General features: G+C 48.1%; 1 protein-coding gene and 1 long non-coding RNA gene across 2 annotated transcripts in view; one reads left to right on the plus strand and one right to left on the minus strand.

The window, feature by feature from the left end:
• CDHR3 (cadherin related family member 3) overlaps positions 1 to 26,212 on the plus strand; it is a 65,811-nt gene extending 39,599 nt beyond the window's left edge. The window contains exons 9-19 of the mRNA XM_058725373.1: positions 5,839 to 6,010; positions 7,541 to 7,643; positions 8,536 to 8,634; positions 10,529 to 10,755; positions 12,701 to 12,872; positions 14,410 to 14,660; positions 16,810 to 16,991; positions 19,951 to 19,964; positions 21,615 to 21,646; positions 24,017 to 24,065; positions 25,517 to 26,212. Of these exons, the coding sequence (XP_058581356.1) occupies positions 5,839 to 6,010; positions 7,541 to 7,643; positions 8,536 to 8,634; positions 10,529 to 10,755; positions 12,701 to 12,872; positions 14,410 to 14,660; positions 16,810 to 16,991; positions 19,951 to 19,964; positions 21,615 to 21,646; positions 24,017 to 24,065; positions 25,517 to 25,818 (1,603 nt within the window). The 3' untranslated portion in view covers positions 25,819 to 26,212. The remainder of the gene's footprint in view (positions 1 to 5,838; positions 6,011 to 7,540; positions 7,644 to 8,535; positions 8,635 to 10,528; positions 10,756 to 12,700; positions 12,873 to 14,409; positions 14,661 to 16,809; positions 16,992 to 19,950; positions 19,965 to 21,614; positions 21,647 to 24,016; positions 24,066 to 25,516) is intronic.
• LOC131509531 (uncharacterized) lies at positions 12,825 to 17,860 on the minus strand. Its single transcript, XR_009260557.1, has 4 exons — positions 17,634 to 17,860; positions 17,209 to 17,321; positions 16,787 to 17,050; positions 12,825 to 12,914 (listed from the first exon to the last, which is right to left on the minus strand). It is a non-coding gene; the product is annotated as an uncharacterized LOC131509531 (long non-coding RNA).
• Positions 26,213 to 27,932: the final 1,720 nt, after the last annotated feature.

Here is a 27,932-nt window from a genome sequence, read left to right on the forward strand (position 1 = left end):
CTCTCTGGAGTATGCCTTTTCTTTATTTATTGCCTCCAGTGGCAAGACGGTGCTGTTAGCAGTTATAATAGATACTTGATGCTTAGGATCAGTAGCCGGGAGCTCCCAGAGAAACACACCACCAGGAATAGGAATAAATCAAACCAAGTATTTACTTAAAACAAAACAAAGCGTCTAATTCACCTTACACAACTTAGTTGCCCATACACAAAAGGCAACCAAAAGGGGGGAAATGCAGAAACAAGTGATTTTGTACATTTTGACCTATTCTTTGTGTCACAATCTATTCAGTGTTAGTTAAAAATAAGGTCCTTTGGGGCGCCTGGGTGGCTCCATCGGTTGAGTGTCCGACTTCAGCTCAGGTCATGATCTCACAGTTTGTGAGTTCGAGCCCCACACCGGGCTCCGTGAGGATAGCTCAGAGCCTGGAGCCTGCTTTGGATTCTGTGTGTCTCTCTCTCTGCTCCTCCCCCACTTGCGCTCTGTCTCTCTCAAAAGTAAATAAACATTAAACAAAATTTTTTAAATAAAAATAAGGTCCCTTGTGTCTGGTTCAATACGCCTTTCTGAAAATGGCACTATCTCCCTACTAAGTATTTTGTCTAAATGCCATATCAGTATTCCCGGGGTTACTTGCTTCTCTGTGGCTTCTTACTTGCTAGTCTCCAGTCTTTTGGAACGATGAAGGTGGCTCCTTATGGGGGCGGGAGGGCACCTCCACAGTGACACTGGTATCTGGAGAGTGCCCTACATCTGGAGCAAGGTTCAATCACGTCCAAGCAGGTCCCCTTTTCAGAGGTCCCCACGGTGATAGTCCTCCTCTGAGTTCATTTTGACAGGTTTTGCAAGGTCACTTTTTAAGCTCCAGGTGACTTTGGACACAGATCCAATCTATAGTGTGGCCATGCAAAGGACAAAGGACCCTAGGACAAAGGACAAAGATTGTCGAGGGTTAGCAATAGAAATATAAATAAATTCCTTTATTATGGGTATGAACATCTCCCTGTTTTCTCCGTTGGCATGCCCAGCATGATGCTAAAATTCAGTGTGGCCTAGAGTCTGGTATCAGAACAATTAAACCCAGTTTTGGACACATCCTACTTGCCTCTTCAGATCCAGCCTCCATACTACACCACCCTGCTCTGTGGGGGGCTGACCCATGTGGTTAGCGCTTGGCCCCCTGTCCTGCAGCTTCTGGTTGGCCAATGGGAAGCCCTGGAATAAGAGGCAGAGTAAAGTCGGGGTATTTACCCATCTGGCTCCATGCCTGTTAGCTGGAGATGTCCCCCCACCTCCTGAAATCTCCATATCCTGTAAGCCAGTCCTCTGCACAGCCATCTGTCTCTTTCCAGCTTCAGGAACTGCTTCTTCCACAGGCTCCTCTGGGCCAAGAGGTGGTAAAGGAGCTCCACTCTTACCAGCCCTGAGAGTCCTGCTCTTCCCTTGGGATTTCCATAAACCCAGTGTGTGCACCTTTGTAATAGTCCCTTAACCAAACCCTCCTAGAATTATCCTAATTTGCCATCTGCTGCCTGCTGAGGCCCCCATCAAGTCAATAATAGCCTTGACCAGGTGATAGGTTTCTATCCCAACCCTAACCTAAGAGTCTGTTTGATGGGTGGGAATGGTTGCCTTGGGTAGTTAGGGTTGTGACTTCCACACTCTCACATGCAGAAATGGAACCCACCTCTGGTAACTGAGTCTGGGTCTGGGGGATGGAGCAGAGATGACATGTGGGGTCACACTTTCTTTGAAAATTGAAATCTATGCTAGCACTCTTGGGTGGCTCTGTGCACCCGGGGGCGGGAGGATTTCCTGTCCTAATGCCCTGCCCCTGCTGGGTCCTCCCTGCTCTTCTTTGCTCCGCTACCCTGAGAAGTGGAGGGTGTGGGTTGAGGCGTCAGAACTCTGAGAAGCAATGACTGCAGAGGACCACGCTGTCTCCAACCTTCCTTGTGCACTTCCTCCCCTCCTGGTGCACTTCTGCAAGCACGTCCTGTGGCTTCCTGCAATCTAGACTCCCCGGGCATGTGGAATGACGGTTTGCAGACTGCATTCCATAGCAGCTGGCAAAACCACAATGTGAATATTCTCGACTGTCCGGGCAAGCCCATGAAGAGCTCTGTTCTTGATAATCTTCTCTCCAAATTAGCCCTGAAGGTCAATGCCAGGGAGTAACCGGACTAATGGTATTGATGACTGAAGTAGCTGTAAGCAATGTCGCTCCTCAGGGCTTGTCCAACCTGCAGGTAGCCTGTGAAAGCCGAGATGTGAGGAGGGGCCACAAAAGGGCTCCTTCTGCAGTCCCGGAGGTGGAAGTCTCTATTCCAAAAACCTGGCCCCATTTGCAAACTCCAGGGGCATCACCCACCACCTACCCTTACCACCTTCTCCACTCCCACCATGCCAGAGCACCTGGGGGGGTCAAAACCACACAGAACAGGACGGTGCAGCCACCAGCTCTGACAACACACATCCCTGAAGATTTATTCCTTCTTCAGGGCTCTTGGCATGGTCCCGGCAGGGGAGTCTGGGAGAGCAGGTAGAAGAGAGTGGGAGGGCGCCAGCATGCAGTGGGTCCGAGGTAGGTGGCTGTGTGCCCAGCCCCCGGCCGCCCCCCTGGGTCACAGGGTCCCCGCAGGCTCTCTGGGAGGCCTAGAGATGGAGATAGCCCTTAGCGCTGAGGCCCCTGCCGCTTTCCCAGGCTGGTGATGAATGAGCCCTGGGCCGGGAGGAGGCATCAAAGGCGCCGTGACAGCCCCCCCTCTGGTTGTAAATTGTCCTGCGCTTGGCTGAAGGCGCTTCGCAAGCGGTTTGTGAGCCAGAGGAGGAGAAGGTCAGCACACTCTGACTTCGGCTGGGCCAGTCACCTTTGCGTGGGGAGGGAACGTGGTCAGATGGCTGGGAGCGAGGGCAGCCGGCCTTTGAGGCAGGGCTTGATGAATGAGGGGGAAGCGGCTTTCCAAGTCACGCGTTTTGGGGAAAAATTCCGACTGTCAGGGAAGAATGAAAACACACTAGGCAGCCCTGAGAGGCGGAGTGCGTGACAGGTCTGGCTTCGGGATCCTGGATTCCTTGGATGATGCATCACCTTGGCTTCCAGAGAGTTGGAGTCGAGGTCCAGATCCCCAAACTGTCTGTGGGCCTGGAGATTCACTGATGGGCTTTAAATAGAATTTACTAACACAGACAATAGAGAAGCATGCCTGCCTGGACCAGCTTTGTTGGACAGGTCTTGAAACCACTCTGAACCACTCTTTCTTCACCTGTAAAATGGAGACAAGAATCCAAAGCTCTTAAAGATAAGAGAATTAGAGATAGTATTTTTTTGTTTGTTTTTTCAGTTTTGGTTTTTGGGTTTTTAAAAAAAACCTTTTTTTAATGTTTATTTGTTTTGAGAGAGAGAGAGAGACAGAGAGAGAGAGACAGAGAAAGAGACAGAGAGAGACAGAGAGACAGAGAGAGACAGAGAAAGAGACAGAGAGAGAGAGAGAGAGAGAGAGACAGAGAGAGAGAGAGAGCATGAGCAGGGGAGGGGCAGAGAGAGAGGGAGACAGAATTCCAAGCAGCACAGAGCCTTATGTGGGGCTCGAGCTCACGAACTACAAGATCATGACTTGAGCCGAAACCAAGAGTTGAACACTTAACCAACTGAGCCACCCAAGGTGCCCCTTGAGTTTTTTGTTCATTTGTTTGTTTGTTTTGAGAGAGAAAAAGAGAAAGAGAGAATCTTAAGCAGGCTCTGCACCCAGCATGGAGCTCCACACAGGGCTAGATCTCACCACTCTGAGATCATGACCTGAGCTGAAATCAAGAGTCCAATGCTTAACTGACTGAGCCCTTCAGGCATCCCTAGAGATACTGTTTTTAAATTGCTTGTTATGATACAGTATATAGTTGGTGTTTAATAAGTGATACCTATTCTAAGCACTTATGAATAAAACTATGACTTTGTACAGTCAAGACAGGAATGAAAATATTTGGACCCTGATTCTGCTGAAACAGAGGTTGTCTTTGCCAGAGATGCACCTGTCAGAAAAAATGCTTTCCAGGAAATAAGCCCAGTTATCCTCAACAGCCCCAAACCATCCTTGCTGTCAGATGTTTCTCTTCAGATGTCTGTTGAGCCCAGATCCCACATTAGATGCCATTAAGAGATGATGTGGGGGAGCCTGGGTGGCTCAGTCGGTTGAGCATCCGGCCTCGGCTCAGGTCATGATCTCTCAGTTTGTGAATTTGAGCCCCATGTTGGGCTCTGTGCTGACAGCTCAGAGCCGGAGTCTGTTTCAGATTCTGTGTCTCCCTCTCTCTCTGTCCCTCCCCACTCATTCTCTCTCTCTCAAATAAATAAATAAAAACTTCAATTAAAAAACACCCCTAGGGGTCTGGGTGGCTCAGTCGGTTAAGCACCTGACTTTGGCTCAGGTCATGATCTCACCACTCATGAGTTCGAGCCCCGTGTTGGGCTCTGTGCTGAAAGCTCAGAGCCTGGAGCCTGCTCCCAGTTCTGTGTCTCCCTCTCTCTCTGCCCCTCTCCCACTCATGCTCTGTCTCTTTCTCTCAAAAATAAATGAATGTTAAAAAAAATTAAAAAAAAAAAAGAACACTTCTAGGGGCACCTGGGTGCCTCAGTCAGTTAAGTGTCTGACTTCCGCTCAGGTCATGATCTTGCGGTCTGTGAGTTCGAGCCCCGTGTCAGGCTCTGTGCTGATAGCTCAGAGGCTGGAGCCTGCTTTGGATTCTGTGTCTCATCTCTCTCTGTCCCCACCCCTGCTCATGCTCTGTCTCTCTCTCTCTCAAAAATAACTAAACATTAAAAAAAAAACAAACCACACTTCTATTGGGTGAATGATACTAAGGTGTTAGGAGATGCTTTTATGACATCAGAGGTATTAGAACACAGGTGGCAGAATACCCAATTTTCAAATCGTGGGAAGTGAGGCGTGCAGGGGCCCAGGATTCTCCCTAACCAGGTCATAAACCCCTGGCAGGCAGGACAGAATTTCTATTTCCCTCTTATTCTTCTTCACAGCTGCGCTAGTCTCCTGGGTCAACATTAATTCATCCAACAAACATTAGCATGCCAAGAACAAAGCAGACAGAGGTCCCTGTCCTCATGGAGCTTACTTTCCAGGAGGGGAAATAGGAGATAAACAGGATAAATATAAAAAAAAAAAAAAAAAAAAAAAAAAAAAAAACAGGATAAATAAATAACCATGTAGTGTATTGGAAAACGGTCACGCTAAGGACGAAAAATGAAGGAGGGGAACAGGAGAGGGAGAAAGGGGTGGGAGAGGCTGACATTTCAGAGAGGGTCGCCTGGGTGGCCTCCTGAGAAAGTGACACTGATTGGAGACTAAAGGAAGTGCACGTGTGAGCCATTTGGACATGTGGGAAGGGCATTGTGAAGCTAGTGGGATGGCCTGAGGCCAGAGCCTGGGGAGAGTTCGAGGAGTACCAGGAGGCCCAAGGTGGGAGCAGACAAGGAGCCTTTGAGCAGATGAGCTCAGACAGGTAAGGCAAGGCAGGGGCGCACATCAGGAAGAGCCCCCTAGATCAAAGTGAGGACTTGGAGTGAAATGAGAAGCCGTGTGGGATTTAGGAGCAGAGGAGTGGGATGACCTGACATTTTAACAGGATCCCTCCAGCTGCTGTGTTAAGAATAGTCTGAAAGGAGGGAACGGCAGAGTAGGGAACCCATTAGGCAGTAACCACAATGACTGCAGACTGGCTTTGAACGGAAATTAAAGCAGAGGTGTCTAGCCCAGGGCCCCTGTCAGGAGCAACACTCAATCACCATTTGTTGGGGGAAAATATTGAATCGTGTCTTTTCGCCAGCATTATGGTGCCTGAAAGAGCAGCCAAGGGGACGTCACTCCTGGACCTGAACAAGTTCTGCTCTGACGATGACAGCAAAGCACCAAACAACCGATTCAACTTCAGCTCGCCATCTGGAGTGGGGGTTAGCGGCAGATTTTCACAGGATCCAGCTGGCTCTGGGAAAATCGTGGTCAGTTCATGGTCATTGCCTCATTGAAAGGGCATCGGGGGAGCTGGTGTGACATGCCTAGTGCTTTTGCTGCCCCGTAGAGAGCAATTTCCAAGGTAACTCCCTCTCGAAGCGACGGTAACCGGTAACCGACAAACTTAATAGTGACTCTGGTTTCCCCATTCGCTCTTTATTTTACCCAAGTTCCGGGAATCATTTGTTATGCATAGTTGTGCCTGGGGTGCTAAGGACTGGATTCTTTCCTGAGATTGCAATTTGGCATGTCTGTTCAGTGCGGTGCTTGCAGTCACATTAGAGCCCTCTGGGCTCGTGCACTTTTGTTTCCTTGAGTGCCTGTCTCTGGCCCAGAGAGGTGTGAGGGGACAGAAAGCCAGCCCAAGGCCCTGAGTGTATCTTGCCAAATTCAGCATCGTGCAACCACTGGACATCCAACAGAGAATGAGGAAATGGGGGTGCATAGGTGCCCCACTCCACAGCGTCTCCACAGGGGCAGAAGCAGAATTGGAAGACAGACGGCCGGCCGTAAAAAGCAGGTCACAATGAGCTGTGCACCTTTCCCTACAGGGCTCCTGCCAGAGGGTGACGGGGAAGGAGAGGAAAGTGGAAGGCAGAAGAAGGTGGGGGCGTGGTCTGGGAGTAGGGGGAGGTCTTTGCCTCAGAGATAGAGCCTCAGGGAGGAGAACAGGCAGCTCCCAGGCATCCTGTCTCCACCTCTCATCCCAAGCCCTTATTCCACCCCCAAGAAAGTCTTACCAATTTAATGCACATGTGTCAGCTGAAAGATAATTTCTACTTTTTTCTGTTTAGGAAATTAATACATCTTCACTGTAGAATGTAGAAAACACAAATGGCATTACCATTCAGTGATAGCCACTACTAACATTTTGATATATTACCCTCTTGTCTTCTCCGTGCATAGATTTTATGTATATTCCATAAACATTTCATTTCATTTATTTATTTGTTTAGTTTATTTATTTACTTTGAGAGAGAAAGAGCACACACACACGCAGAAAAGGGGCAGAGAGAGAGAGAGAGAGAGAGAGAGAGAACGAGAGACTCCCAAGCAGGCTCCACACTGTCAGCACAGAGCCCGATGTGGGGCTCAAACCCGCGAACCATGAGATCATGACCTGAGCTGAAATCAAGAGTCGGACGCTTAACCTGCTGAAGCCACCCAGGCGCCCCAGCTGCATAAATATTTCAAATGATGGAAACATCCCTGCATATGGGATTCTATATTGTGTTTCTCTTCAACTAAGCTGAGACATTGAGCCCCCCTACTGTTGGACAGTAGTGCTTGATGAATGTCTTGAAACATAGATCCTCTCCTGGTAAATTCTTCTGAATCAATTCCCCAGCAGTGAGCAAAGCTATGGATGTAACTCATTAAAGCTCCTCTAATAGGCAACCTGCTTTCCAGAAAGATTTTACATATCCAGTAACAGTGTATGAAAATGTCTTCTCTGTCGGTTGAATTAAAAGGATTGTTTTTACTCTGTGCAATGTGCTATCTCTGTTTTAATCTAGCTGATTGGTGACCTAGATTATGAAAATACAAGCAATCTAGCAGCTGGCAATACGTATGCTGTGATAATCCAGGTTCAGGATGTTGCCCCTCCTTACCACAAAAGCAAGTATCATTTTTATCGACTTCATGAAGCTTTATTTCAGGTAGCAACAACTAAACTGTGCTAGGTAGTACTCGGTATTGGGGTAGGCATTTGTGTTCAAAAGGAGACTTCAGAAACCCAAACACTTGGGAATCAGCCCAGCCTCCTCCTGTCCTTTGCCAGGCACGTGTAACCGGTCTCCAGGTCCTTTCTCCTGCCCTGCCCCCATCTGCTAGCAGTGCTAGAATGCAGAACTTCTTCTTTCTTGGCTCAGTTATAACACTAAGAGTCTTTGAAGGATCTTTCTGTCTGGCTTTTGTCTTGCCCTTTTCCAGGGCACACTCCGCATTCTGACAGTGATTTTCAGGAAATGCAAATACCATCATATCACTTCTTTGCTGAAAGCCCTCCAAGTGTCTCCCGGTAGCTGTCAAGTTCAAATTCAAAGTCTCTGGCTTGGCACACAAGGACCTTCATCTCTGGCCCCTGCCTGACTCTCTGGTTTCAGCTCTGGTTGCCCAGCCCTAAGCTCCCCCTTTTTCCAACGAGGCCACCAGCTTGCAGTTTTCCTGCGAGAGTCGTGCAGTTCTATACTTCGGTATCCACACACATGCCCAGAACCCCCCCCCTCACTCACCCCCACTCCACCCTGGCCCCATTTGTGTAACTCTGAATATCCCCGTGAGCCAGACTGCCCTTCCTCTGATGTTCACAGTGACCTGTACATGTATTTAGTAAAGGGCCACTGCCCTATGCATCGTGAAGGCAGGACCCACCAGGTCTCATTCACCTTGCACCCCCTTTATTTTGCTCAGAGCCTGGTACACAGCAGGTGCTTTAAACATGGTGAATAAACATATGAGTGAGAATGGGGTATTACAATTAAATTTTTTTTTCTATCTCTGCTTTTAGATAACATCTACATTTACATCCTCACGGAGCCAGAAAATGAGTTTCCTCTTGTCTTTGATAGCCCGTCCTACGTATTTGATGTGTCAGAATTAAGGCCAGGTAAGTAGCAGACAAGACCCAGACCCCAGTGCTCTTGATAGACTCCTCCTTCCAGACACGCCCTCAGCAGAGGGGAAGTTCCCTCCAGCACAAGGGCCCCGCGTGGTGTTGTGCACAGCAACTCACAGCTCATCCGTGTTTATTGCACCTCTTATTTCTTTTTAAATTGTCCTTACTGCTGAGGAGCCCTTCAGGTGAAACCTAGATTTTGAAAACTATTGTTTAAACTGCATTTCTCCAAACCCCTGATTGCTTCCTTGTCTGCGTGCCTGATTCTGCTAATCTTCCCTTTTTTGTAGCCTAAGTTTTCCCTTGGTCTCCACTGTGATTTTTATCCAGCTCGCTCAGAGAATAGAAATTTAAAAATAGAGAAAAGATTTCCCACTTGTAGGTTTCCTTCATTTAAAAACAAAATAAAGACATTTTATCTCCCATAATAGGATTCCCTGTTTTTGCCCTTTGTTGACACCTTGATTTCTCTCTTTTTTTTAAAGAAAACTTACTTTTTAAAAAGTTTATTTGTTTTGTTTTTAATTTTTAAAATGTTTTTATTTATTTATTTATTTTTGAGACAGAGAGAGACAGAGCATGAACAGGGGAGGGGCAGAGAGAGAGGGAGACACAGAATCCGAAGCAGGATCCAGGCTCCGAGCCATCAGCACAGAGCCCGACGCGGGGCTCGAACTCATGGACCATGAGATCATGACCTGCGCCGAAGTCGGATGCTCAACCGACTGAGCAACCCAGGAGCCCCTAAAAGTTTATTTATGTGTTTTGAGAGACAGAATCCCGAATCCCTGCGGAGCCCGTCTTGAGGTTAGAACTCATGAACCGTGAGATCCTGACCTGAGGTGAAACCAAGAGTCAGACTCTCAACCGACTGAGCCACCCGGGCGCCCCTCCTGACATTAAGTTTTAAACAAAGCATAAAAAGAGGGTCTGAAGAAAACCTTTTAATTCCTTATACCTTATCCAGTGACCAACAAATGCAGCGGTAATAGTCTTCTTATAAATTCACAGATCTTATTACAATTATGGATTACCTCCTTTGGGTCAAGCACTTAGTGCTGGGGCCATATAGTTAAATAAGGGGTGTCAGCCCTTGAGGAGTGCAATATATGAGAAAAATCTTCTACAAAACAAGCAAGCCAGAACTCCAGCAGCCCCACCAACAAGCTTTGTAAAATAAGCAAAATGGAACAGTATTTAAAATTCTCTACTCCAATCATCATCAATTGCTAAACCCTTCTAAAAATTGTTTCTTTTCCGGGGTGCCCAGGTGGCTTGGTTGAGCATCAGACTTCGGCTTAGGTCATGATCTCGTGGTTTGTGAGTTCGAGCCCCACATCGGGCTCTGTGCTGACAGCTCAGTGCCTGGAGCCTGCTTCGGATTCTGTGTCTCCCTCGCTCTCTGCCCCTCCCCCACTCACACTCTGTGTGTGTGTCTCTCTCTCTCTCTCTCAGAAATAAACATTAAAAAATAAAAATTGTTTATTTTTTATCTTGTTTATTATAAGAGCAATTCATGCTCAACACAGAAAATTTGAAAGATGCAGAAGACATTTAGACAACAGGGAGGCAAAGTGAGTACCTATGAAAATGGTCTTTGCTGTGTTGCTTATGATCACATCATAACTGGCAGGCTTGGAGTCTATATAAAGGCATGGATTGTCTTTTACACCTTACTCTACTGCTTGGATCTTAGGGCCAGTTACCCAGTGGGTGTTCATTAGCGTGATTTAATTTTAATAGAATAGAAGACATAAAACATACAGAGTTTGAACAGCAAAGAGACCTCCAAAAGTCTTTCTGCCCATGGCAGTGAGAATGTGTGCTCATGGAGCCTCCCCTCACCCCCAAAGCAGTACTAATCTCAAGTGCTTTATTCTTCCAGCTCGAACCCGGGTTGGACAAGTGCACGCCACTGATAAAGACCTCCCCCCCAGCCCCGTCGTGTACTCCATCTCCGCCGGAGGGGCCAGCTTCCAGTCCCCAAACATATTTTGGATCAATCCCCGGACAGGAGAACTCCAGCTGGTGACTAAAGCTGACTACGAAACAACCCCCGTCTATATTCTCAGAATCCAGGCCACCAGCAGTGAGGACACAAGCTCAGTCACGGTGAGTGGGGCTGTTGGTGTGTTCATAGCAGCCCGACTGGCTAACGTGGGCTCTCTCTGGCACCTTCCGTGGCTGTAGCAATGAGGAATCTTAATGGAGCCCATCCTGCAGGTGTAACAGGACATGTCTAGTGGTTTCCAGGACGGCACACACGGACACACCTAGCAGAGCCCAGGAAATAAAGATTGGCATCCGTAGACCCAAGGTTGTAGCATCCGTAGACCTCTTGGGAGGTCACCAAGATTGATTAGCGCTGTCTAGGGCAAGCTTCCGTCTGCGGATCTCTCTTCACTTCTGCAGTGGGCATAGGCTAGCGGTGGGATGCATACACCCAGAAGTGGGATGTGGTACTGTAGCCCTGTGTTTCCCCCCTCCTCGGTAGTTTTGTCATGTTTCTTCCCCACCTGCATTGCATCAGATAGGGTAGACCTTAAAATGATGCGTCTTGCCCAGGGCCATGCTGGTTCTCAACTTTTGGTGTTGAGCATCTGGTTAAATGCAGATTCTGAGTCCGCAGGTTTGCGTAGGCCTCAGAATCTGCATTTCTAACACGCTTCACGTGATGCTGATGTAGTTGGTCCGTGGCTGCCCTTTGAGTAGCTAGGGTTGAAGAGGTCTGTGCTGTCTGTGGTTCGGATTATCCGAAGGTAATATGATGGCCACGAAGATGCAACTATTTCTTGGTCTTTCCCATCAGTAAAGTGAGGAAACATAAGGCAACATAGACTCGTAGCTAGCAGCAGGCAGCCCTGTGTGACACAGGGAACAACTGCTTCAGTCAGGAGACGGAGTTCATTTCTCAACTTTGATCCCAAGTTTCCAAGGGGGTCTGAACAACGCTTATCTTTGTGTCCCAATTTCTCTCTCTCTTAAATGGAGAGCCACCTGATAACCCATCGCCTGAATAGTCCAGTCCCTCTGATGAGTGGCTTTGAATTAACGGGACACGTTTTTAATGATGTGTGAGGCTCGGCATTGCTAGCTGAGCAAAAGACGGGCCAAGTTGAAGATAATTGTAGTGTTTGTTAGGCTGGGTTTTTGAGAAAAAATGAATGGACTCCACTTTGGGAGCTAACTAGAGTGAACATTTCAATTTATTCCCGGGCTCAGAAATAGCTGAAATCCCCAAATTTCAAAGGTAGAATGAATACGATTCAAAATTCATAAGCCTTTAAAAAGGGTGATGATCACATACGTCCCTTTCAGGGCTGACGTCCTGTGATTCTGTGCTGGCAGGTGTCCCAGGCCGTATTCCAATTCACCAAGCATAAAAGGCGACGATGAAGGAGAATAGGCTGGCTCCTGCTTGTGACAGGTTAGGGCCACCAGCTTCGCGCGGTGCTAATAGTCCAGGTTACAGATGAGATCCTGGCTTAGCCCGGTTGACTCCTTCTATCCCAGTGGTCCTCAATCCCGGCTGCATATTAGAATCAGCTGGAGAACATTTAAAAAAGTGCCTGGGCCCCACCCTCCAGAGAGTCCAGTTCGTTTGGTCTGGAGAGGTCCCATGAAAGTGGAGCCAGGGCCGAGAACTATTGCTCTATGATCCAAAGTTAAAGACAGAACCTCCCATTCACAAGGGTGATGGGCAAGGAAGTATAGAGCATCACCGTAAATTTACAGTCATTACTGGGAAAACCACTCAGCATCATCTGGGGATGAGCCCATGAATCTGGATCTGGATGCATTTGTTGGGGGCGGGGGACAGACCTGAGTTCAAATTGCCTGAACTGCACCACTCACCAAACTGAACGGCCTGAAGTTCCCCTCCTTAATCTCTCTAAGCCTCAGTTTCCTCATCTGTAGAATGGGAATAACCATATTTTTTATCTCAGGCGAGGTTCAATGAGCTGGCTCACCAAAAGCGCATAGCCCGGTGCCTGGCACACAGAAAGCTCTCAGTAAATTTTAGCTGTTAACCACGGCTGCCTTCTTGCTGCTCTAGGTAACTGTGAACATCCTTGAAGAAAATGATGAAAAGCCAATTTGTACCCCAAACTCTTATTTCCTGGCCATCCCAGTGGGTTTGAGAGTTGGCACAAACATTCAGAATTTCAAGCTGACGTGTACTGACCTTGATTCCAGTCCCAGGTCTTTTCGTTACTCCATTGGCTCAGGTATGCTGTTTCCAAGGGTCCTAGTGTTGGAGGCCTCAGCAGCTGTTGAGGGAGAAGGGGGTCTGTGCTCACACATGGATTTGGGCACAGTGTGTGTGGGTGGGGGTGTTTTAAGTGAGAGAAGCAGGGATGAGGAGCGTCATGGTCGTGTGCCTCATAACTCCTCACTCAGGCTTCCCTGTCTCACCTACCTCTTCCCAGGCTCCCATCCGTGGTTGCCCAAAGGCCAGAGGAAGAGTGAACCCCATTGATGGCACCCCCATCCTCTACAATTCCCAGCCCATCATGATTCATGACTCATATTAATGTAGTTTTAAAAAAATTGTTTTTTTGGTCCATCTCCTCAACCACTTCTTTTCCTGCAAGCTAGTAGTGGGGGCAGGGAATCCCAGTCCTCTCTCTGGATAATAATAGATTAAATAGATTAAATGCATTTTGAAACGTGTCCTCAGGAATTCTCTTCTACTCCATTCATTTTCTCTCTTTAAAAATATACCACTGTGGGGGGGAAAAAAAAAGAGCACCCCTCAATGGAAATTAGACAAAAATAGCTCATCTAATGAAATGCTGGGGCCAGAGACTTAAACCCAAACAGGCAGAGCAATTCCAGGTGAGAGAGTAAAAATCCATCTCGGCTGCTGGCTGAGCCCTGGCAGAGCAGAAACTCCAACAGCAAGAAGCCTCTCGAGCAGGCCGTGTCACAAAACCCAGGGGCAGAGACTGCCTGGAGACTGCCGTTGCCGAAGATGGAAATAATCCATACTGAGAACCCTCAGGCCTTGATGGAGCTCTTCACTGCTAAGGGAGTAAAAACTGCATCATCTCCTGCTCCATTTACTGGTTTTCAGTCGGTAATGAGTCTGGAGCCACCAGAGGAATGAGCAAGGACTGCTCGGTGGCAGCCTTTCTGCCCTGGGCACTCAAAGCTGTGAGCCTTGAGCCCCAGCCAAGCTGTGGGGGAGGCGGGTGTGGGGTAGATTCAGGAGGACCCGGGACTGCAACCCTTGCCAAGCTGGGAGGTACCTTCCTTTGGGGGATCCGTGGACATCTGCCACCAGTGTGGCCAGCCAGGTTCCACGAAAGGCCACGGAGTGAACTTGGCTCATGGCTGGAGATGTGGCCCCCTCTAGCCTCTTCCTGCCCACCCAATGGTCTGAGTGTGAGTTACACAGCGTTACCAAATAAAGGCTGACAGCAAGAACTGGCTAGGGAGGCTGCCCCAGGATTATTAAATCTCCGCCTGGTGTGCAGGAAGATGGCGGCCATTCTCCTGGAACAGGTGTGGTGCTGTTCTTTTCTGCTTCATTCCTGTCACAGCCACACTGTTTGTGAGCAAGAGTTTCCCTGTACCCGTGAGGTCTCTGGTGTGGTTAAAGTCCATGTCCTATCACTGACCTGACTCTGGTGCATCAGAAACACCAGTCTACACCTGAGGTGTGAGTGTTTGAGGAAACGATGGAATGCGGTGTTCTTCTAAGCCCTTGTTTTTCTCCCTTTTCTTCCTTTCCCCCCAATCCTTGTCTCACATCTCATTTAGGCAATGTCAACAGTCACTTCACCTTCTCTCCCAGCGCTGGGTCCAACGTGACAAGCCTGCTCCTTGCTACACGCTTTGACTATGCCAGTGGGCTTGACAAAATCTGGGACTACAAACTACTCGTCCACATAACTGATGGCAACTTGCTGTCTGGCAGGAGGAAGGCTAAGGCTCGTGTTGAAACAGGGACAGTGACGCTGAGTATTAGCATCATTCCTGACCCAACCACAATTGCCACCACAACCTCCAGGGTAAGGGCTTTGGAACCTGGACTCCCCACATACATCCCTTGTGATTTACATAGATGGAGCCCCGGGACCCAGAAGAAATATGGGAGGGGCCAAAAAGAGTTGAGGTGTTAGGATGTTGCCAGGAATGCCAACCATGGGAGAGAGAGAGAGAGAGAGAGAGAGAGAGAGAGAGAGAGAGAGATGGGCTGGATTGGAGTCATCAGTGGGTGGTAAACAAAAGATCTGAGTGGGGCACCTGGGTGACTCAGTCAGTTGAGCGTCTGACTTTGGCTCAGGTCATGATCTCACGGTTCGTGAGTTCCAGCCCCACATCGGGCTCTGTGCTGACAGCTTAGAGCCTGGAGCCCGCTTCAAATTCTGTGTCTCCCTCTCTCTCTGCTCCTCCCCCGCTCATGCTGTCTCTCTCTCCTTCAAAAATAAAAAAAATAAAAAATAAAACATTTAAGATCTGAGTGAGACCTTGGACTTGTAGAACCTATGTTGGGAAAGAAGGATGTGCATTTATGCACCGATTTATGATAGGTCAGGTATTGACCACCTATGGTGCTTGTGGCACAGGAGCCAACTTTCATGGGCCTGCAGCCAGCAGCTCCCTTTACAACCCCTTCTGTGCTTGCTCTTAAGAGCCATTGCAAGTCAGTGTCCATAAAGGCAGGTAACTGCCAGGTATATTCTTCTCCACTTATTTTGAAGAGTCCCTGTGTGCCAGTCTGTACCCTACTCCCCACCTCTATTCTAAAAGAAGTCATTGGTTCGATCTACAAATATTGACTGAATACTTATAATATGCCAAGTGCTTTGATGAACAAGCCAAAAATGATCTCTGCTGTCATGGAGCTTATAATATAGGTCAGTGGTCCCCAGACCATCAGCAACAGCATCACCTGGAAACCTGTTAGAAATGCCAATGCTTAGGCCTGCCCCAGAATATTGAAGAGGAGTTACACCTCGCCCAATGTGATCATCACCATGACCTCCAGGGAAAGATGTTGGGCCCTGGAGTCCCCAACCACATCCCCAGAACTACTGGATCAGAAGCTCTGGGAGTGGAGCCCAGTGATCTGTGTTTTTAATAAGCCTCCAAGGGGATTCGATGTGCACTAAAGTTTGAGAGCCACCGATCTTGAGAGGGAGACAGATTACGAGCAGGTATTGAAATGAGCACATTAAGTACAGATTGCAGTAGATGGTAACAAGAAACAAGCAGGCACCATAATCAGACCAGAGTGTGAAGGAAAGGAGAGGCTTGGAATCTGACAATAGGATTATCTCCCCCTGCTCCTAGGAGGGACTGGCTTATATTTATGCTGACTCTTTTGTCCCCTTTCCTCCTGCTCCTAGTGAAGTTGTGCCCTTAGTCAGCGGCCCCACACTTGCAGTATCCTAGAAGACAAGTAATCAGAACCTTAGACAGCTACCTGTGACAGGCGGTCAAATTCTGCTTGTCCGAGCCCCACCAGGAGCTGGTCAGTGCCAATTTCGCATGTGCCGGAGTCAATCTTACCCCAACGGATGGAGGCATAAGAAAGTCTTAAGGGCTTTCAGGTGTGGTAGGAGCCAGTGACTCCCCTGAGTAAGGAGTTTCCACCTTTTGGGGACTTACAACCTGACCCAACTGTGACATCTCCAGCCCCGAAATCTCCATAATTTATTTGTTATCTATCTCCCTCTCTAGGAAGCCAATGCCAAACTTGAGGTTTCACTGTGATGTCGGCCCCCTCATCTGGCAGTGTAGCTTGTAGTGAGTGAGCACTGAAAAGCCTACAAAGTGTTAAAAAGAACAGCTTTTGTGGCACATGCCTTCCCAGTGAGAGACAATGGCTGTATCAGTCCCGGGGTGAGGCCATGATTTGGCAGGAAAAAAAGCCAATGGGATCTTTAGTGTTTGGGAAGAGGGGAAAGAGAATAAAAATAGGCTTGGAGCTGCTTTTCAGTTTCCTAAATTTTCTGGGTTTTGATCTCATGGGAGCTTGGAAAGACTATAAATAAGGTGATGGGTTGGTTGCAGCAAGAAGTCTGGACACACAGATACCTGGTGTAGACAGCAGGAACAAATAGCAGAATCAACACTCAGCATGAGACAGTGCTGATGTCAAAAATGTCTCCCGAAACCACACTCCACTCACTGTCCCCCACTCTGTCATTCAAGCCGCAGATCATCCGCCAGGTCCTGAGAAAAAACGTTTATTCTTCATCAGCATGGTATGTGCCTTTCGTCATCACTTTGGGCTCCATGTTGCTTCTGGGCCTCCTGGTGTTCCTGTTCGTCCAGTTGGCCAAAGCCATCCACAGACACTGTCCCTGTAAGGCTGGGAAGCACCAGAAAACTCTGTAAGTTGCCAGCGGGCTGGGCCCTTTCCACCACTTCCTTTAGGACATTGTTTCTGGGGCTGTAGGGAGAGGGAAAGGTGAGAATTAGGCTTTCTCCACGGGACAGAGAGGGGCAGAGAGGGCAGCTGGCATGAAGGAAGGAAAAATGGATGGGGGGAGGGGATCTCAGCCAACCCCCCCCCCCCCCCCGCCTCAGTCCTGGTACCCTCTTCATCACCTGTGGGGCCAGGAAACACCTGCTTTGGTTTTCCTGGGCACTTGCTCTGTCCTTGATGTGTTCTCAATGAAATTGGGGCTTCAACCCCTTGGTGACCTTGCCCTGGATAAAAGCTTCAGGAAAAAAAAAAAAAAAAAAAACCTGGTTGTGAGTAGTGAAGGAATATGCTGTGGTGTTATTTGTAGAATATTTAAAGGATGGGATGGAATTAGAGGAAGCGCAGAAAACTGATAAGGGAATTAAGCTCTTGGCTCCAGTGACTCACTGGGCTTTTGTGTGACTAAATAATCATTGTTCTTTCGCATGTGACCCCAATCTCTCACTCTCAAGGGCTGTCAGTGGAGGCCTGTTTCCCCTCCCTCCTGTTTGCTCCTGTTCCCTCCTGCTCCCTCCTGCTCCCTTCTGCTCACTAACCCGCCTCTTACCCTGTACTCCATGGAGTGTCTCTTACTGGCTGAAGTGAGACATCAGAGAGAGCACTCAGTTGTCCCACGCTTCTCCAGACCCAGTTTCTTGAGTCTCAGAGGCTCCTGCAATGACAGCATGATGGTTCTGAGCCCGGGATTTGGAGAGAGACACGGCCTGGTTTGGATCTGGGCTTTAGACAAGTGACAACCTCTGTGAATCTCAATTCCTTATTTGAGGACTAAACAATGAAAGGAGCAAAATCAAAGAAAGCACTTAGCACTGTTCCTATACTTAATATAGTATTTAAAAAATTTTTTTTTCAATGTTTTTTATTTATTTTTGGGACAGAGAGAGACAGAGCATGAACAGGGGAGGGGCAGAGAGAGAGGGAGACACAGAATCGGAAACAGGCTCCAGGCTCCGAGCCATCAGCCCAGAGCCTGACGCGGGGCTCGAACTCACGGACCGCAAGATCGTGACCTGGCTGAAGTCGGACGCTTAACCGACTGCGCCACCCAGGCGCCCCTATAGTATTTTTTAAAAAGTCTTGTTGCATCACTTTTTTGTGGCTGAGTCCCAGTGAGCTCAGGATTCCAGATTCCAAGTTCAGCTCCATGTTCAACTACCTCAGGGGGTCAGAATCTGAGTTTTGGCAAAATGGGGGGATGATAAGATCTCTCATGCCTTTTAAAGGTATTTTGAAGATTCACTAGTACTGTCAAATTGTGTAAAACCTACGGATGAAAAGACTGTACCAAAGTATAAGGTATTAGCATAAAGATGTGCACTGCATCTTGCCATATTTATCGGGGAAGTTTGTTGCTATTGGCAACCTTGACTTCAAGGTAAGAAATCCTTGAGCAACTGCTGAAATTAAAAGAGGCATTTTTGTTTGGGCTCTACTCACAAATTGATTTGGAAGAAGAAAATAACTCCAAAAGAGTGACACTTAAGCTTGTGGAGATGGTGGTGTTCCGTAATGGGATTTGGGCGGAAGTTCTTAAAGGGAGTCATCCAGTAGACACTGCAACTCTCAAGCAATTTATGGTTAAGTGTACCTGGAACCTGGTTGCCCTCACTTACATTCTAAATGGGAATTGTTTTCAACATGGTTGACTCAAAAAGGAAAAACTAGCTCGTAACACAGACCCAGGCCTGGCCTCTCTGGAAATTCGTTGCACCCTGTGGCTGCCAACGTTTATCCAACAGCAAAGAACAAAATTAGAGTCACAGACCCAGCAATAGCACTACTAGGAATTTATCCAAGGGATACAGGAGTGCTGATGCATAGGGGCACATGCACCCCACTGTTTATAGCAGCGCTTTCAACAATAGCCAAATCATGGAAAGAGCCCAAATGTCCATCAACTGATGAATGGATAAAGAATATGTGGTTTATATATACAATGGAATACTACTTGGCAATGAGAAAGAATGAAATCCTGCCATTTGCAGCAACATGGATGGAACTGGAGGGTATTATGCTGAGTGAAATAAGTCAGTCAGAGAAGGACAGATATTATATGTTTTCACTCATTTGTGGAACTTGAGAAGCTTAACAGAAGACCATGGGAGAGGGAAGGGGAAAAATAGTTATAAATAGAGAGGGAGGGAGGCAAACCATAAGAGACTCTTAAATACAGAGAACAAACTGAAGGTTGATGGGGGGGGGCGTGCAGGGAGAGGGGAAATGGGTGATGGGCACTGAGGAGGGCACTTGCTGGGATGAGCACTGGGTGTTGTATGTAAGCGATGAATCGTGGGAATCCACCCCCAAAACCGAGAGCACACTGTAGACACTGTATGTTAGCCAACTTGACAATAAATTATATTTAAAAAAACTAGAGTCACAGAATCATGGAACCCAAGGTTATCATGGGAAGGGGCTCAGCATCCACCCCCATGTCTTCATGTTATAGGAAAACAGGGTTTAACTGCCAGCCCTTGAAGCTTCCTGCTGTGAGCCAAGCCTTCTGCTCCAGCTGGCTGCTGGGGAGAGACAGGAGGCAGGAGAATTGCCAGGCAGGCTGGTCATGCCCTCACCTGTGCTGTCAGAGAAAATGTATCCCCTGATGTTCTATAAAGCAATAGTTTTCAAACTTTGATTGAACTCCCAGAACCTCTTTAGTACCAAACCAACGGCGACGGAACTGCTCTGTTTGGAGCAGGGGTAGGAGCCCAGTCTTCATTTTAGTGCCCATGGCTGGCCCCTCTTTTAATCAGTCCCTGAATCCCAAGGAATACAGTTGCCCAGAGGCCCCAGGTTATCACATGTGTGCCAGTGCAGGTTACTCTTAGGTTAATTCTTGTCCATCCCTTTTCTTCCCTCTGCAGGGTGAAGAAAGGAGGTATGTACCAGGCCTATTCTCTTTGTTTGTGTCTCTCGCTATTGTTGATTTTTGCTTGCTCTGTTGTCCTAAATAAAAGGGTTCCAACCTGGCAGAGAATCAGGGTGCAGTTCTGTCTTGGTGAGTTTTCAGCCACATCATCTGTGGGTGAAAGAAACAGAGGTCAGAAGTAGCTGCAGAAAGGGAAGGGCGGGGTGCATGGTGCCATCAGTGTGTCAGATCTCTCCTGTCATTTTGTTTTTTATTTTTTAAATTTTTATGTATTTTGAGAGAGAGAGAGAGCACACAAGCAGGGGAGGGGCAGAGAGAGAGAGGGAGAGAGAGAATCTGAAGCAGGTTCTGTGCTGTCAGCTCAGAGTCCAACAAGGGGTTCCATCTCGTGAACCGTAAGATCATGACCTGAGCCAAGACTAAGAGTCAGATGCTTAACCGACCAAGACACCCAGGCGTCCCTCAGATCTCTCATTTTAGTCCTGCCTGTTCCCTACCCAGAGTTGCCTCCACTCAGCTGAACTTCAGCACCTAAAGGTCTGTTCCCCTCCAGCGGGACAGGAGTGAAGAATTGTCTGTGAGTTAAACACAGCGTCTACTGTGCTGCTGCACGTGGATGCGTGTGGCTCCTCTTAAGGACAGCCGATGCTCTGTATTGGACAGATGCCTCTTTTTCAAGAACAAATGACACTTTATGCTCAGACTGTAATGGATTTGGTCATTTCCACAAGTTATTTGGATCAGGCTTGTCAGAAAGGGGGGCTGGGTGCAGTCGGATGGGCAGGAAGAGCTGGGACTTTGGATGAGTTGAGCGAGGTCCATCTGGATAACTCCAAGCCTGAGGGGATGTCCGCACCCAGCCCCAAAAGTTGCTGCCTCAAGGGGAATCCAGGCTATGGGAAGAGACAGGACAGAGAACTGGAAAGTGTGTATGTTGTTGTTGTTGTTGTTTTAGAGAAAGAGGGAAAGGGGGAGAGAGAAAGACTCTGAAGCAGGCTCAACGCAGGGCTCGATCCCACAACCCTGAGATCATGACCTGAGCTGAAATCAAGAGTCAGATGCTTAACCAACTGAGCCACCCAGGCACCCCAGGAAAGTGGATTTTTAAAAAAAGATTGCTTTAATCACTCACCCCATAGGCAGGTGCCTCTGACAAGCACAAGGCACGTCTAAGCAGGGTTAGAAATCTGATTATAATGTTTATTGATCATATCAAATGAAATGATTTTAATGAGATCTTCACAAACTGTCACCCACCACCCTAGCTACTTTTTTTTTTAAGGGGCATAGAGAATGGATGCAAAGAATCCCCACATTATGAACAAATGTATCAACCAGATCTTTCTGATCTTTCATTAAAAGGCTAATTTCCCAGGTCCAGGAATAGCAGTAAGTAGGAAAAGAGTAAAATCGTTTTGAAAATTCTGTGTATTATTATTGTTTTGTGTGTGTGTGTGTGTGTGTGTGTGAGAGAGAGAGTGTATTTTTCTGAGAAGGTAGAAAGCTGTCAATAAACATGTCTACAGAGAACTAGCTCCTTGTCATGTCTGCAATACTAAGTTCAAAGCCTGTTTAAGAGAAATCCCATTGTGGAGGTAGAATTTTAAGGTCAATTTAGTGTCCAAGAAGCTTCACTCCTGTCTGTTCTATTCCCTGCAGAAATGAAGAATACAAAGAGAGGGGTTTTGGTGGTAAGTGTGCTGGCCATGGGGCAACAGGCTTGGGTGATGTGTGGTGGGGCACTCCCGTCCCCTCTCAGGCAGACCCTGCCACAGCCCCACGGGGGTGGGGTGGGGGAAGGTGGTATCTATCATTCAGAGAGACGCTTGTATTTGGCCACTGGAACAGATTGCTGTGTGACGAGCTTCTGATAGAATTTGTTCCCTCCACTGAACATGTCTGCTGATATATTTGCAGAAGAACTGGATTTCATAAATATGGAATAGTGGTGTTTATTATCTACACCAGCTCTCTGGGAGACTGAGCTGGGGGAGAAGAGCTGAAGACCACAACTGGAACTTCAGCCTTCAGTGGGATTTATTTTTTCCTTGCTGTTCCACAACCTTGAGGAAAAGTGATGGAGACAGAACATTGCTTGGGCCAGGGGTCGGCTCTGCACACTTGTCTGTATGATCTTGCAGACTCCCTTGGCCTCTTTAAGCTTTAAATTCCTCATCTGTAAAATGGGAGCAACACCTGCCCTGAGCTTGCAGGTGGGGAAATATTTTGAAAGTTGTTAGAGTCACATAAATGCAAAGTGATACAAGATAGTTGGAGAGTCTCCCCCCACCCTTACCTCCTTGTTTTTCTTTCTTTCTTTCCTTTCTTTCTTTTCTTTCTTTCTTTCTTTCTTTCTTTCTTTCTTTCTTTCTTTCTTTCTTTCTTTCTTTCTTTCTTTCTTTTCTTTCTTTCTTTCTTTCTTTCTTTCTTTCTTTCTCCTTTTCTTTCTTTCTTTCTTTCTTACTAAAATTTTTTTTAATTTATTTTTAATTCAAAAGATTTTTAATGTTTATTTATTTTTGAGAGAGAGAGAGAGCGTGAACAGGGGAAGGGCAGAGAGAGAGGGAGACATGGAATCCGAAGCAGGCTCCAGGGTCTGAGCTGTCAGCACAGAGCCCGATGTAGGGCTTGAACCCATGAACTGCGAGATCGTAACCTGAGCTGAAGTTGGATGCTTAACCGACTGAGCCACACAGGCACTCCTATTTTTATTTTTTTTTAAGATTTTTAATTTATTTTGAGAGAGAGAGAGAGAGAGAGAGAGAGAGAATATTCCAAGCAGGCTCCACACCAGCAGTGCTGAACCCAGTGTGGGGCTCCAGCCCACAAACTGCAAGATCATGACCTGAGCTGAAATCGAGAGTCGGATGCTTAACTGACTGAGCCACCCAGGTGCCCCCCTCCTTGTTTTTCTTTACTGAACCTGATCTGCCCACTGAGAAGTGACAGAACTTGAAGGTGACTCCCCAAATCTCCCTCAGCGCCTGATAATAAGATTTTGTTGTGATCCCGGACCCATACATTTGGGGAATGACATGCACAACGAAGAAGACAGTCCAGGGCACCAGAATCTTTGCCTCAGGTCCATCACCTAAGTGTTTACATGTATGGGCCTGTCTACTAGCGTGAGAAAGAGCTGATCTCTTATCTCCTTAGCCTCATTGTCTAAGGCAATATCCCTGGTGATGCCACTCAGAGAGCACCTTAGAAATATGTAACATTAAATCAATCAATTAAATAAGTAGTCCCCATGGCCATAGAAGTGCAGCTGCTGAATTGTTTGAATGGATAAAACCCAGATGGTCTCCACTTCCTCTGTTTTTGGAGTGGAGTAGCCATGGGCCAGCGTGCAGATGATGGCCTGTGTGATGCAAACTGGTGCTGGAAAGGCCACAAGACTCTGAACACAGTCCTCATCAGCGTGCTAAAGAAGGGCATCACTGGAGGGCACCTTGGGCGGGAAGGGGGTGTTTCCGTGCCGACAGAGGTCAGGTCCTGGAGGGAGGCACAGAGAACAGGGGAAGAAAGAGATAAGGAGCACAAGGCCTCGGTAAGGGGGGCACGCCCAGCGGTAACATTGTATCAGCCGAGGAAAGGGGTCGCAGCCATAGCCCAACGCTGGGAGCATGTGAGTGCTCTCCTGTGCCCACCTTGCCCATCTGCCTGACAGATCCCGCTCAGGCAAAGTAGATCTCAGCCAGGGTTGTATGGCATCTCTGCTCCACTTTCCGTGAAGCTGTAGCCTATCATTCACTCAGGGCAGGATGAATGTCCTCCCGCCCTCCCGGGCCCCCAGGGTGTGCCATATTCCTGCTCATGACCTTATCACTCTATATCGTCCACCTGTTGTCAATGGCGCCCACTGATTGCAAGCGTTGTGCAGGCAGTAACCACACCCGTCGTGTTCACTGCTGCGTCCTCGGCCTTTAGCACAGCGCCTATCAAATAGGCTAGTGTCAAGAAGGCCCTGGGTAAGGTAGGCGGGCTGTGAAGATGAGTGGTCTGGCCCCGGGGAGAGGAGTGTAGGGCTGTGCTTGAAACTGTCTCTTTCTTCTCCATAGGAAACGATCCAGATGAACTCTGTCTTTGATGGAGAAGCCATCGACCCAGGTAATTAACTGGCAATGCCATCCGAAAGGTGTTTTTCACATTCCAGGTTGGTGGAGTCATGGAGGACCCCATCCAATCTCCTGCCCTCAACTCAGTTGGTCCATCATTCGGTTATGTCGCCTGACCTTTCCCGCTGCAACACAGCATGAGATCACCTCTAAGCAGAGCTGGCTGGCACACGCTCCAGCACATGACCATGTGTGAGGCCTCAGAGGATTTCCACCTGACGCCTCCTGCCCTCTCTCGCCTCCCTTCCCAAATCACAAACCAATTCAGCGGACTGGTGAATTCTGCCTGCTCTTTGGAGCTCAACCTCCTCCCCCGGTCCTTTCTGAATGCTCCTCACACCATCCTATTGGTAGTGAGAGATAGGGAGAAATGGCAGGCTTGGCTCCTTTTCCCCATAGATCAGGGCCAAGAATTTCTTCTTGGTCGGCAAGATGAACATAAGGTAAAGCTGGCCTCCAGAGCTCCCGTCACCCCCATGAAATCAGCTCCAAATTTAGCTCCTTTACACACATCCCTCCACTTACAAAGGCTCAATTATAGATGTGAATAAAGGGAAGGAAACCAAACTCGGGAGGCAAGCGTGCTGGCTCCCTGCCACCCTCACATGCTAGCGGCTCGGTCCTTCTCGGAAGGATGGCTCCTCTCCAGGAGAGGCTGCTGCTGCTGCTGGAATTAAATTTCCCTCTATTATTAGGTACTTGTTACCATAATGTGCCCACATTAGCATAAGTGCTGGTGGGATCCCCTGCCGAGAGGCCACTCTTGCCGCAGGGAAATGGCAAGAGCCGGGATCGCCTGAAACTCCAGCTTCTGGGGCAAAAGCCAGGGAGGGCCAAGGCTGCTACCTACATTTGTGGGTTGACAGAAGGAAAAAAAAAAAAGGCGGGGGCGGGGGGGGGGGATGAGCAAATTGAACTAATGTGAATAAACACACCAATTAGTGTCTGCCACGCTGACACAATAAAAATGGCTCCCTTGCACCATCTCAACAGAGGCCAGACTCAGTGTCCGCGTCTACCAATCTCTGCTAACCTAACATAAATAAAAAAGCCCTTTCCTCCTTATGTGGTGACTTCCTTTCTCTATCTGGGATTCCGGGGGCTCTCAAAACAAACCCTTCAGAACATGATGGGTAACCCCATTAAAAACGGAACTGAATTTATCCAGAACTGACACGGAATTCAAGATTTATGTGGCTTTCTAATCTCGCAGCCGAGAGCCTGTCCTGAGCCTCCTCACCCAGGGAGGCATGATATTTGCTACCTGTGGGGTTGGAGCCCGGTAGCTCGTGGAAAGGGCGGGCTGGCAAAGTTTGTGCCATGATTGTGCCTAGTGCCTTTCAGCTTTCCCTCGGGGTAAGAACTGAGCGGGCTGGAGATGGAGGAAGAGAGCATCCTGAATTCCCTCGTTTATATGGTGGTTGCGTATTTTTTTCCCTCTAGTTACTGGGGCAGTATATGAATTCAACTCAAAAACTGGAGCCAGAAAGTGGAAAGATCCCTCAACCCAAATGCCAAGATGGCAAGAGCCCAGCCCCCACGGAGCTGCTCCAAGAAGACCTGTCACAGGGGAAGGGGCCGGGCCACCCAGGAGCACCTGCGAGCAAGATGGCCTGAGCAGCAAAGCACAGGTTGAGGATGCAAGCCCCAGTTCCAGAAACCAGGATGGCAAGCTCGGCACCCCCAAGAGCAGAAACACAGCCTTCACGAGCAGGGCTTCCCCCAAACTGCACCCAGGAAAGTAATGGGTACCTGGTTGTGGGGCCCACAGTGCAGCACAGCAAAGGGACCTTGATGGCCCTGGGATGCTGCTTCTCCCTAAATTCCATGAGGGCAGGTGTGGGAGTACCTTAGGGGTGAAAACATGGTCTGAAGGGACTGGGAGATCCAGGGTCCCAAATGGAATGTTTAAAACAGACAGGGGCGGGGCGCCCGGGTGGCTCAGTCGGTTAAGCACCCGACTTCGGCTCAGGTCACGATCTCACAGTTCATGGGTTTGAGCCCCACGTCGAGCTCTGTGCTGACAGCTCAGAGCCTGGAGCCTGCTTCTGATTCTGTGTCTCCTTCTCTCTCTGCCCACCCCCAGTCACACTCCGTCTCTCTGTCTCAAAACTAAATAAACATTAAAAAAAAATTAAACAGACAGGGGCTTGATTATCTAGTTGCCTTTTTCTGAGACAGCACAGGTGAAATTTCTCTCGGGTCTCTGTCCTCTGATCAGATGAACCGTTAGCTATTGGAGGAGGAACCGTGTTTCTTCTTCGTGGTGACTACTGGGAAGCTTCATTCGGTTCACCCCCTAGGAAGTGCTTAGGACTTCCGACATGAATGCTGAGGGCTCCCCTCACACCTGGTTTCATCTCGATTACCTGCCCTTTGTGTAGTATCACTCAGATTGCCTCCCTGATAAATATACTCAAAGCCACACGCCTTTGTAGTCACCTCCGATCTTTTTTGAAAGAAGCAGGCCAGAGGGAAAAAAAAAATGGATGAATATATAATGAGTTATTCATCCAGGAAGAACACACAACGCACACCTTTTTTTATTCTTCTTTTTTTATGGAGGTGTAACTTATATTCAATAAAGTGCACAGATCTAAGGTATTCCACTCATAATAGGCTCCCCTCAGAGATAACCACTATTCTGATCTTTATCATCATAGATTAGTATCGCCTTTTCGGAATTTCGCAGGAATGCAATCACACGAAACATGCTCTTTTGTGCCCTGCTTGTTGTACCCAGCATCACGTCTGTGAGATTCATCCGTGCTGCGCTGCGGATTAGTAATCCAGTTCTCCTCCACTGTGCGTCCTCCTCATTTGCAGGAGTATGCCTCAGTTTCTTTATCCATTCTGCACTTGGGCGGCCGCTTCCAATATTTTACTATGATAAATCCCATCACTATGAACTTTCTTGTGCAGGTGTTTTGGTGAGCATAAACACTCGTGTCTTCTGAGCATGTGCCCACGAGGGGAATTGTTAGAGCCACTGCTGGGATCTGCGAAGAATTCCAAAGTTGGTGGCTCCGATTTACACTTCCACCAGCAACGCCCAAGAGTTCCAGTTGCTTTGGAATTGGTGTTGTCGGCCCTTTTAATCTTAGCCATCGGGTTAAAATTTCTCCGGAAACGCAATCACTCTTTCTCAAAGCTGAAACAACACCCCCACCCCCACCCCCAGCTGTTGTGTTCCCAGTCCAACCACAAGAAAGGACCAGGTGAGAGTCTATTAGAGCAGCACCCCTCTCCCCTCTCCCAGTTGGGGAGCCAGATGAGAACTCCCAATTCTGCAAATGCAGAACTTCGAGGGAGCAGCTGTGTATTTACTGTGTGCCTCTGCACCCGTGTGACTTCTCAAGAGAAAGAAACATTAAAAAAAAAAAAAATGTCCCGTCCTGGCCTAGAGCAGGCATGATTTATTAATAAGGGTTGGTTGCCGGGGAACTCCCTTGAATAGATTTAAATTTTGCAAAAGGAGGCAGAGCTGTTCATTTGTGGAGGTTAAAGTGGGTGAAGTGGCTGATTACCCATTTAAGACTCCACAAGTCTGTGCAGCCCTGAGTAAAATGCCTTCCTCAGAAGCTCTCAGCCTCAATGCAAGTAAAATGAGGCTCAGAGAAGGCTGAAGGGGGACCTAATAACTGTTTATGAGCCCATTAAGGATGATTAAAAGGAGAGCAGCAAGCATCTGTTCCCCCTTCTCCAGCGATGACAGGCCAAGAGGGAATCAGGCTTCTCGGCCAGAAGAAGGGATTTAAGTCGGGCACAGAGAGGGACCTCCTGAAGGCTGGGGTCTGTTTGAGGAGCTCAGAGTCTCCCCTGGTGATGGGCGGGAAGAGCCGTTTGTCTTCCAAAGCCC

This window comes from Neofelis nebulosa, chromosome 4, assembly GCF_028018385.1.
Source record: "Neofelis nebulosa isolate mNeoNeb1 chromosome 4, mNeoNeb1.pri, whole genome shotgun sequence".
NCBI lineage: Eukaryota > Metazoa > Chordata > Mammalia > Carnivora > Felidae > Neofelis > Neofelis nebulosa.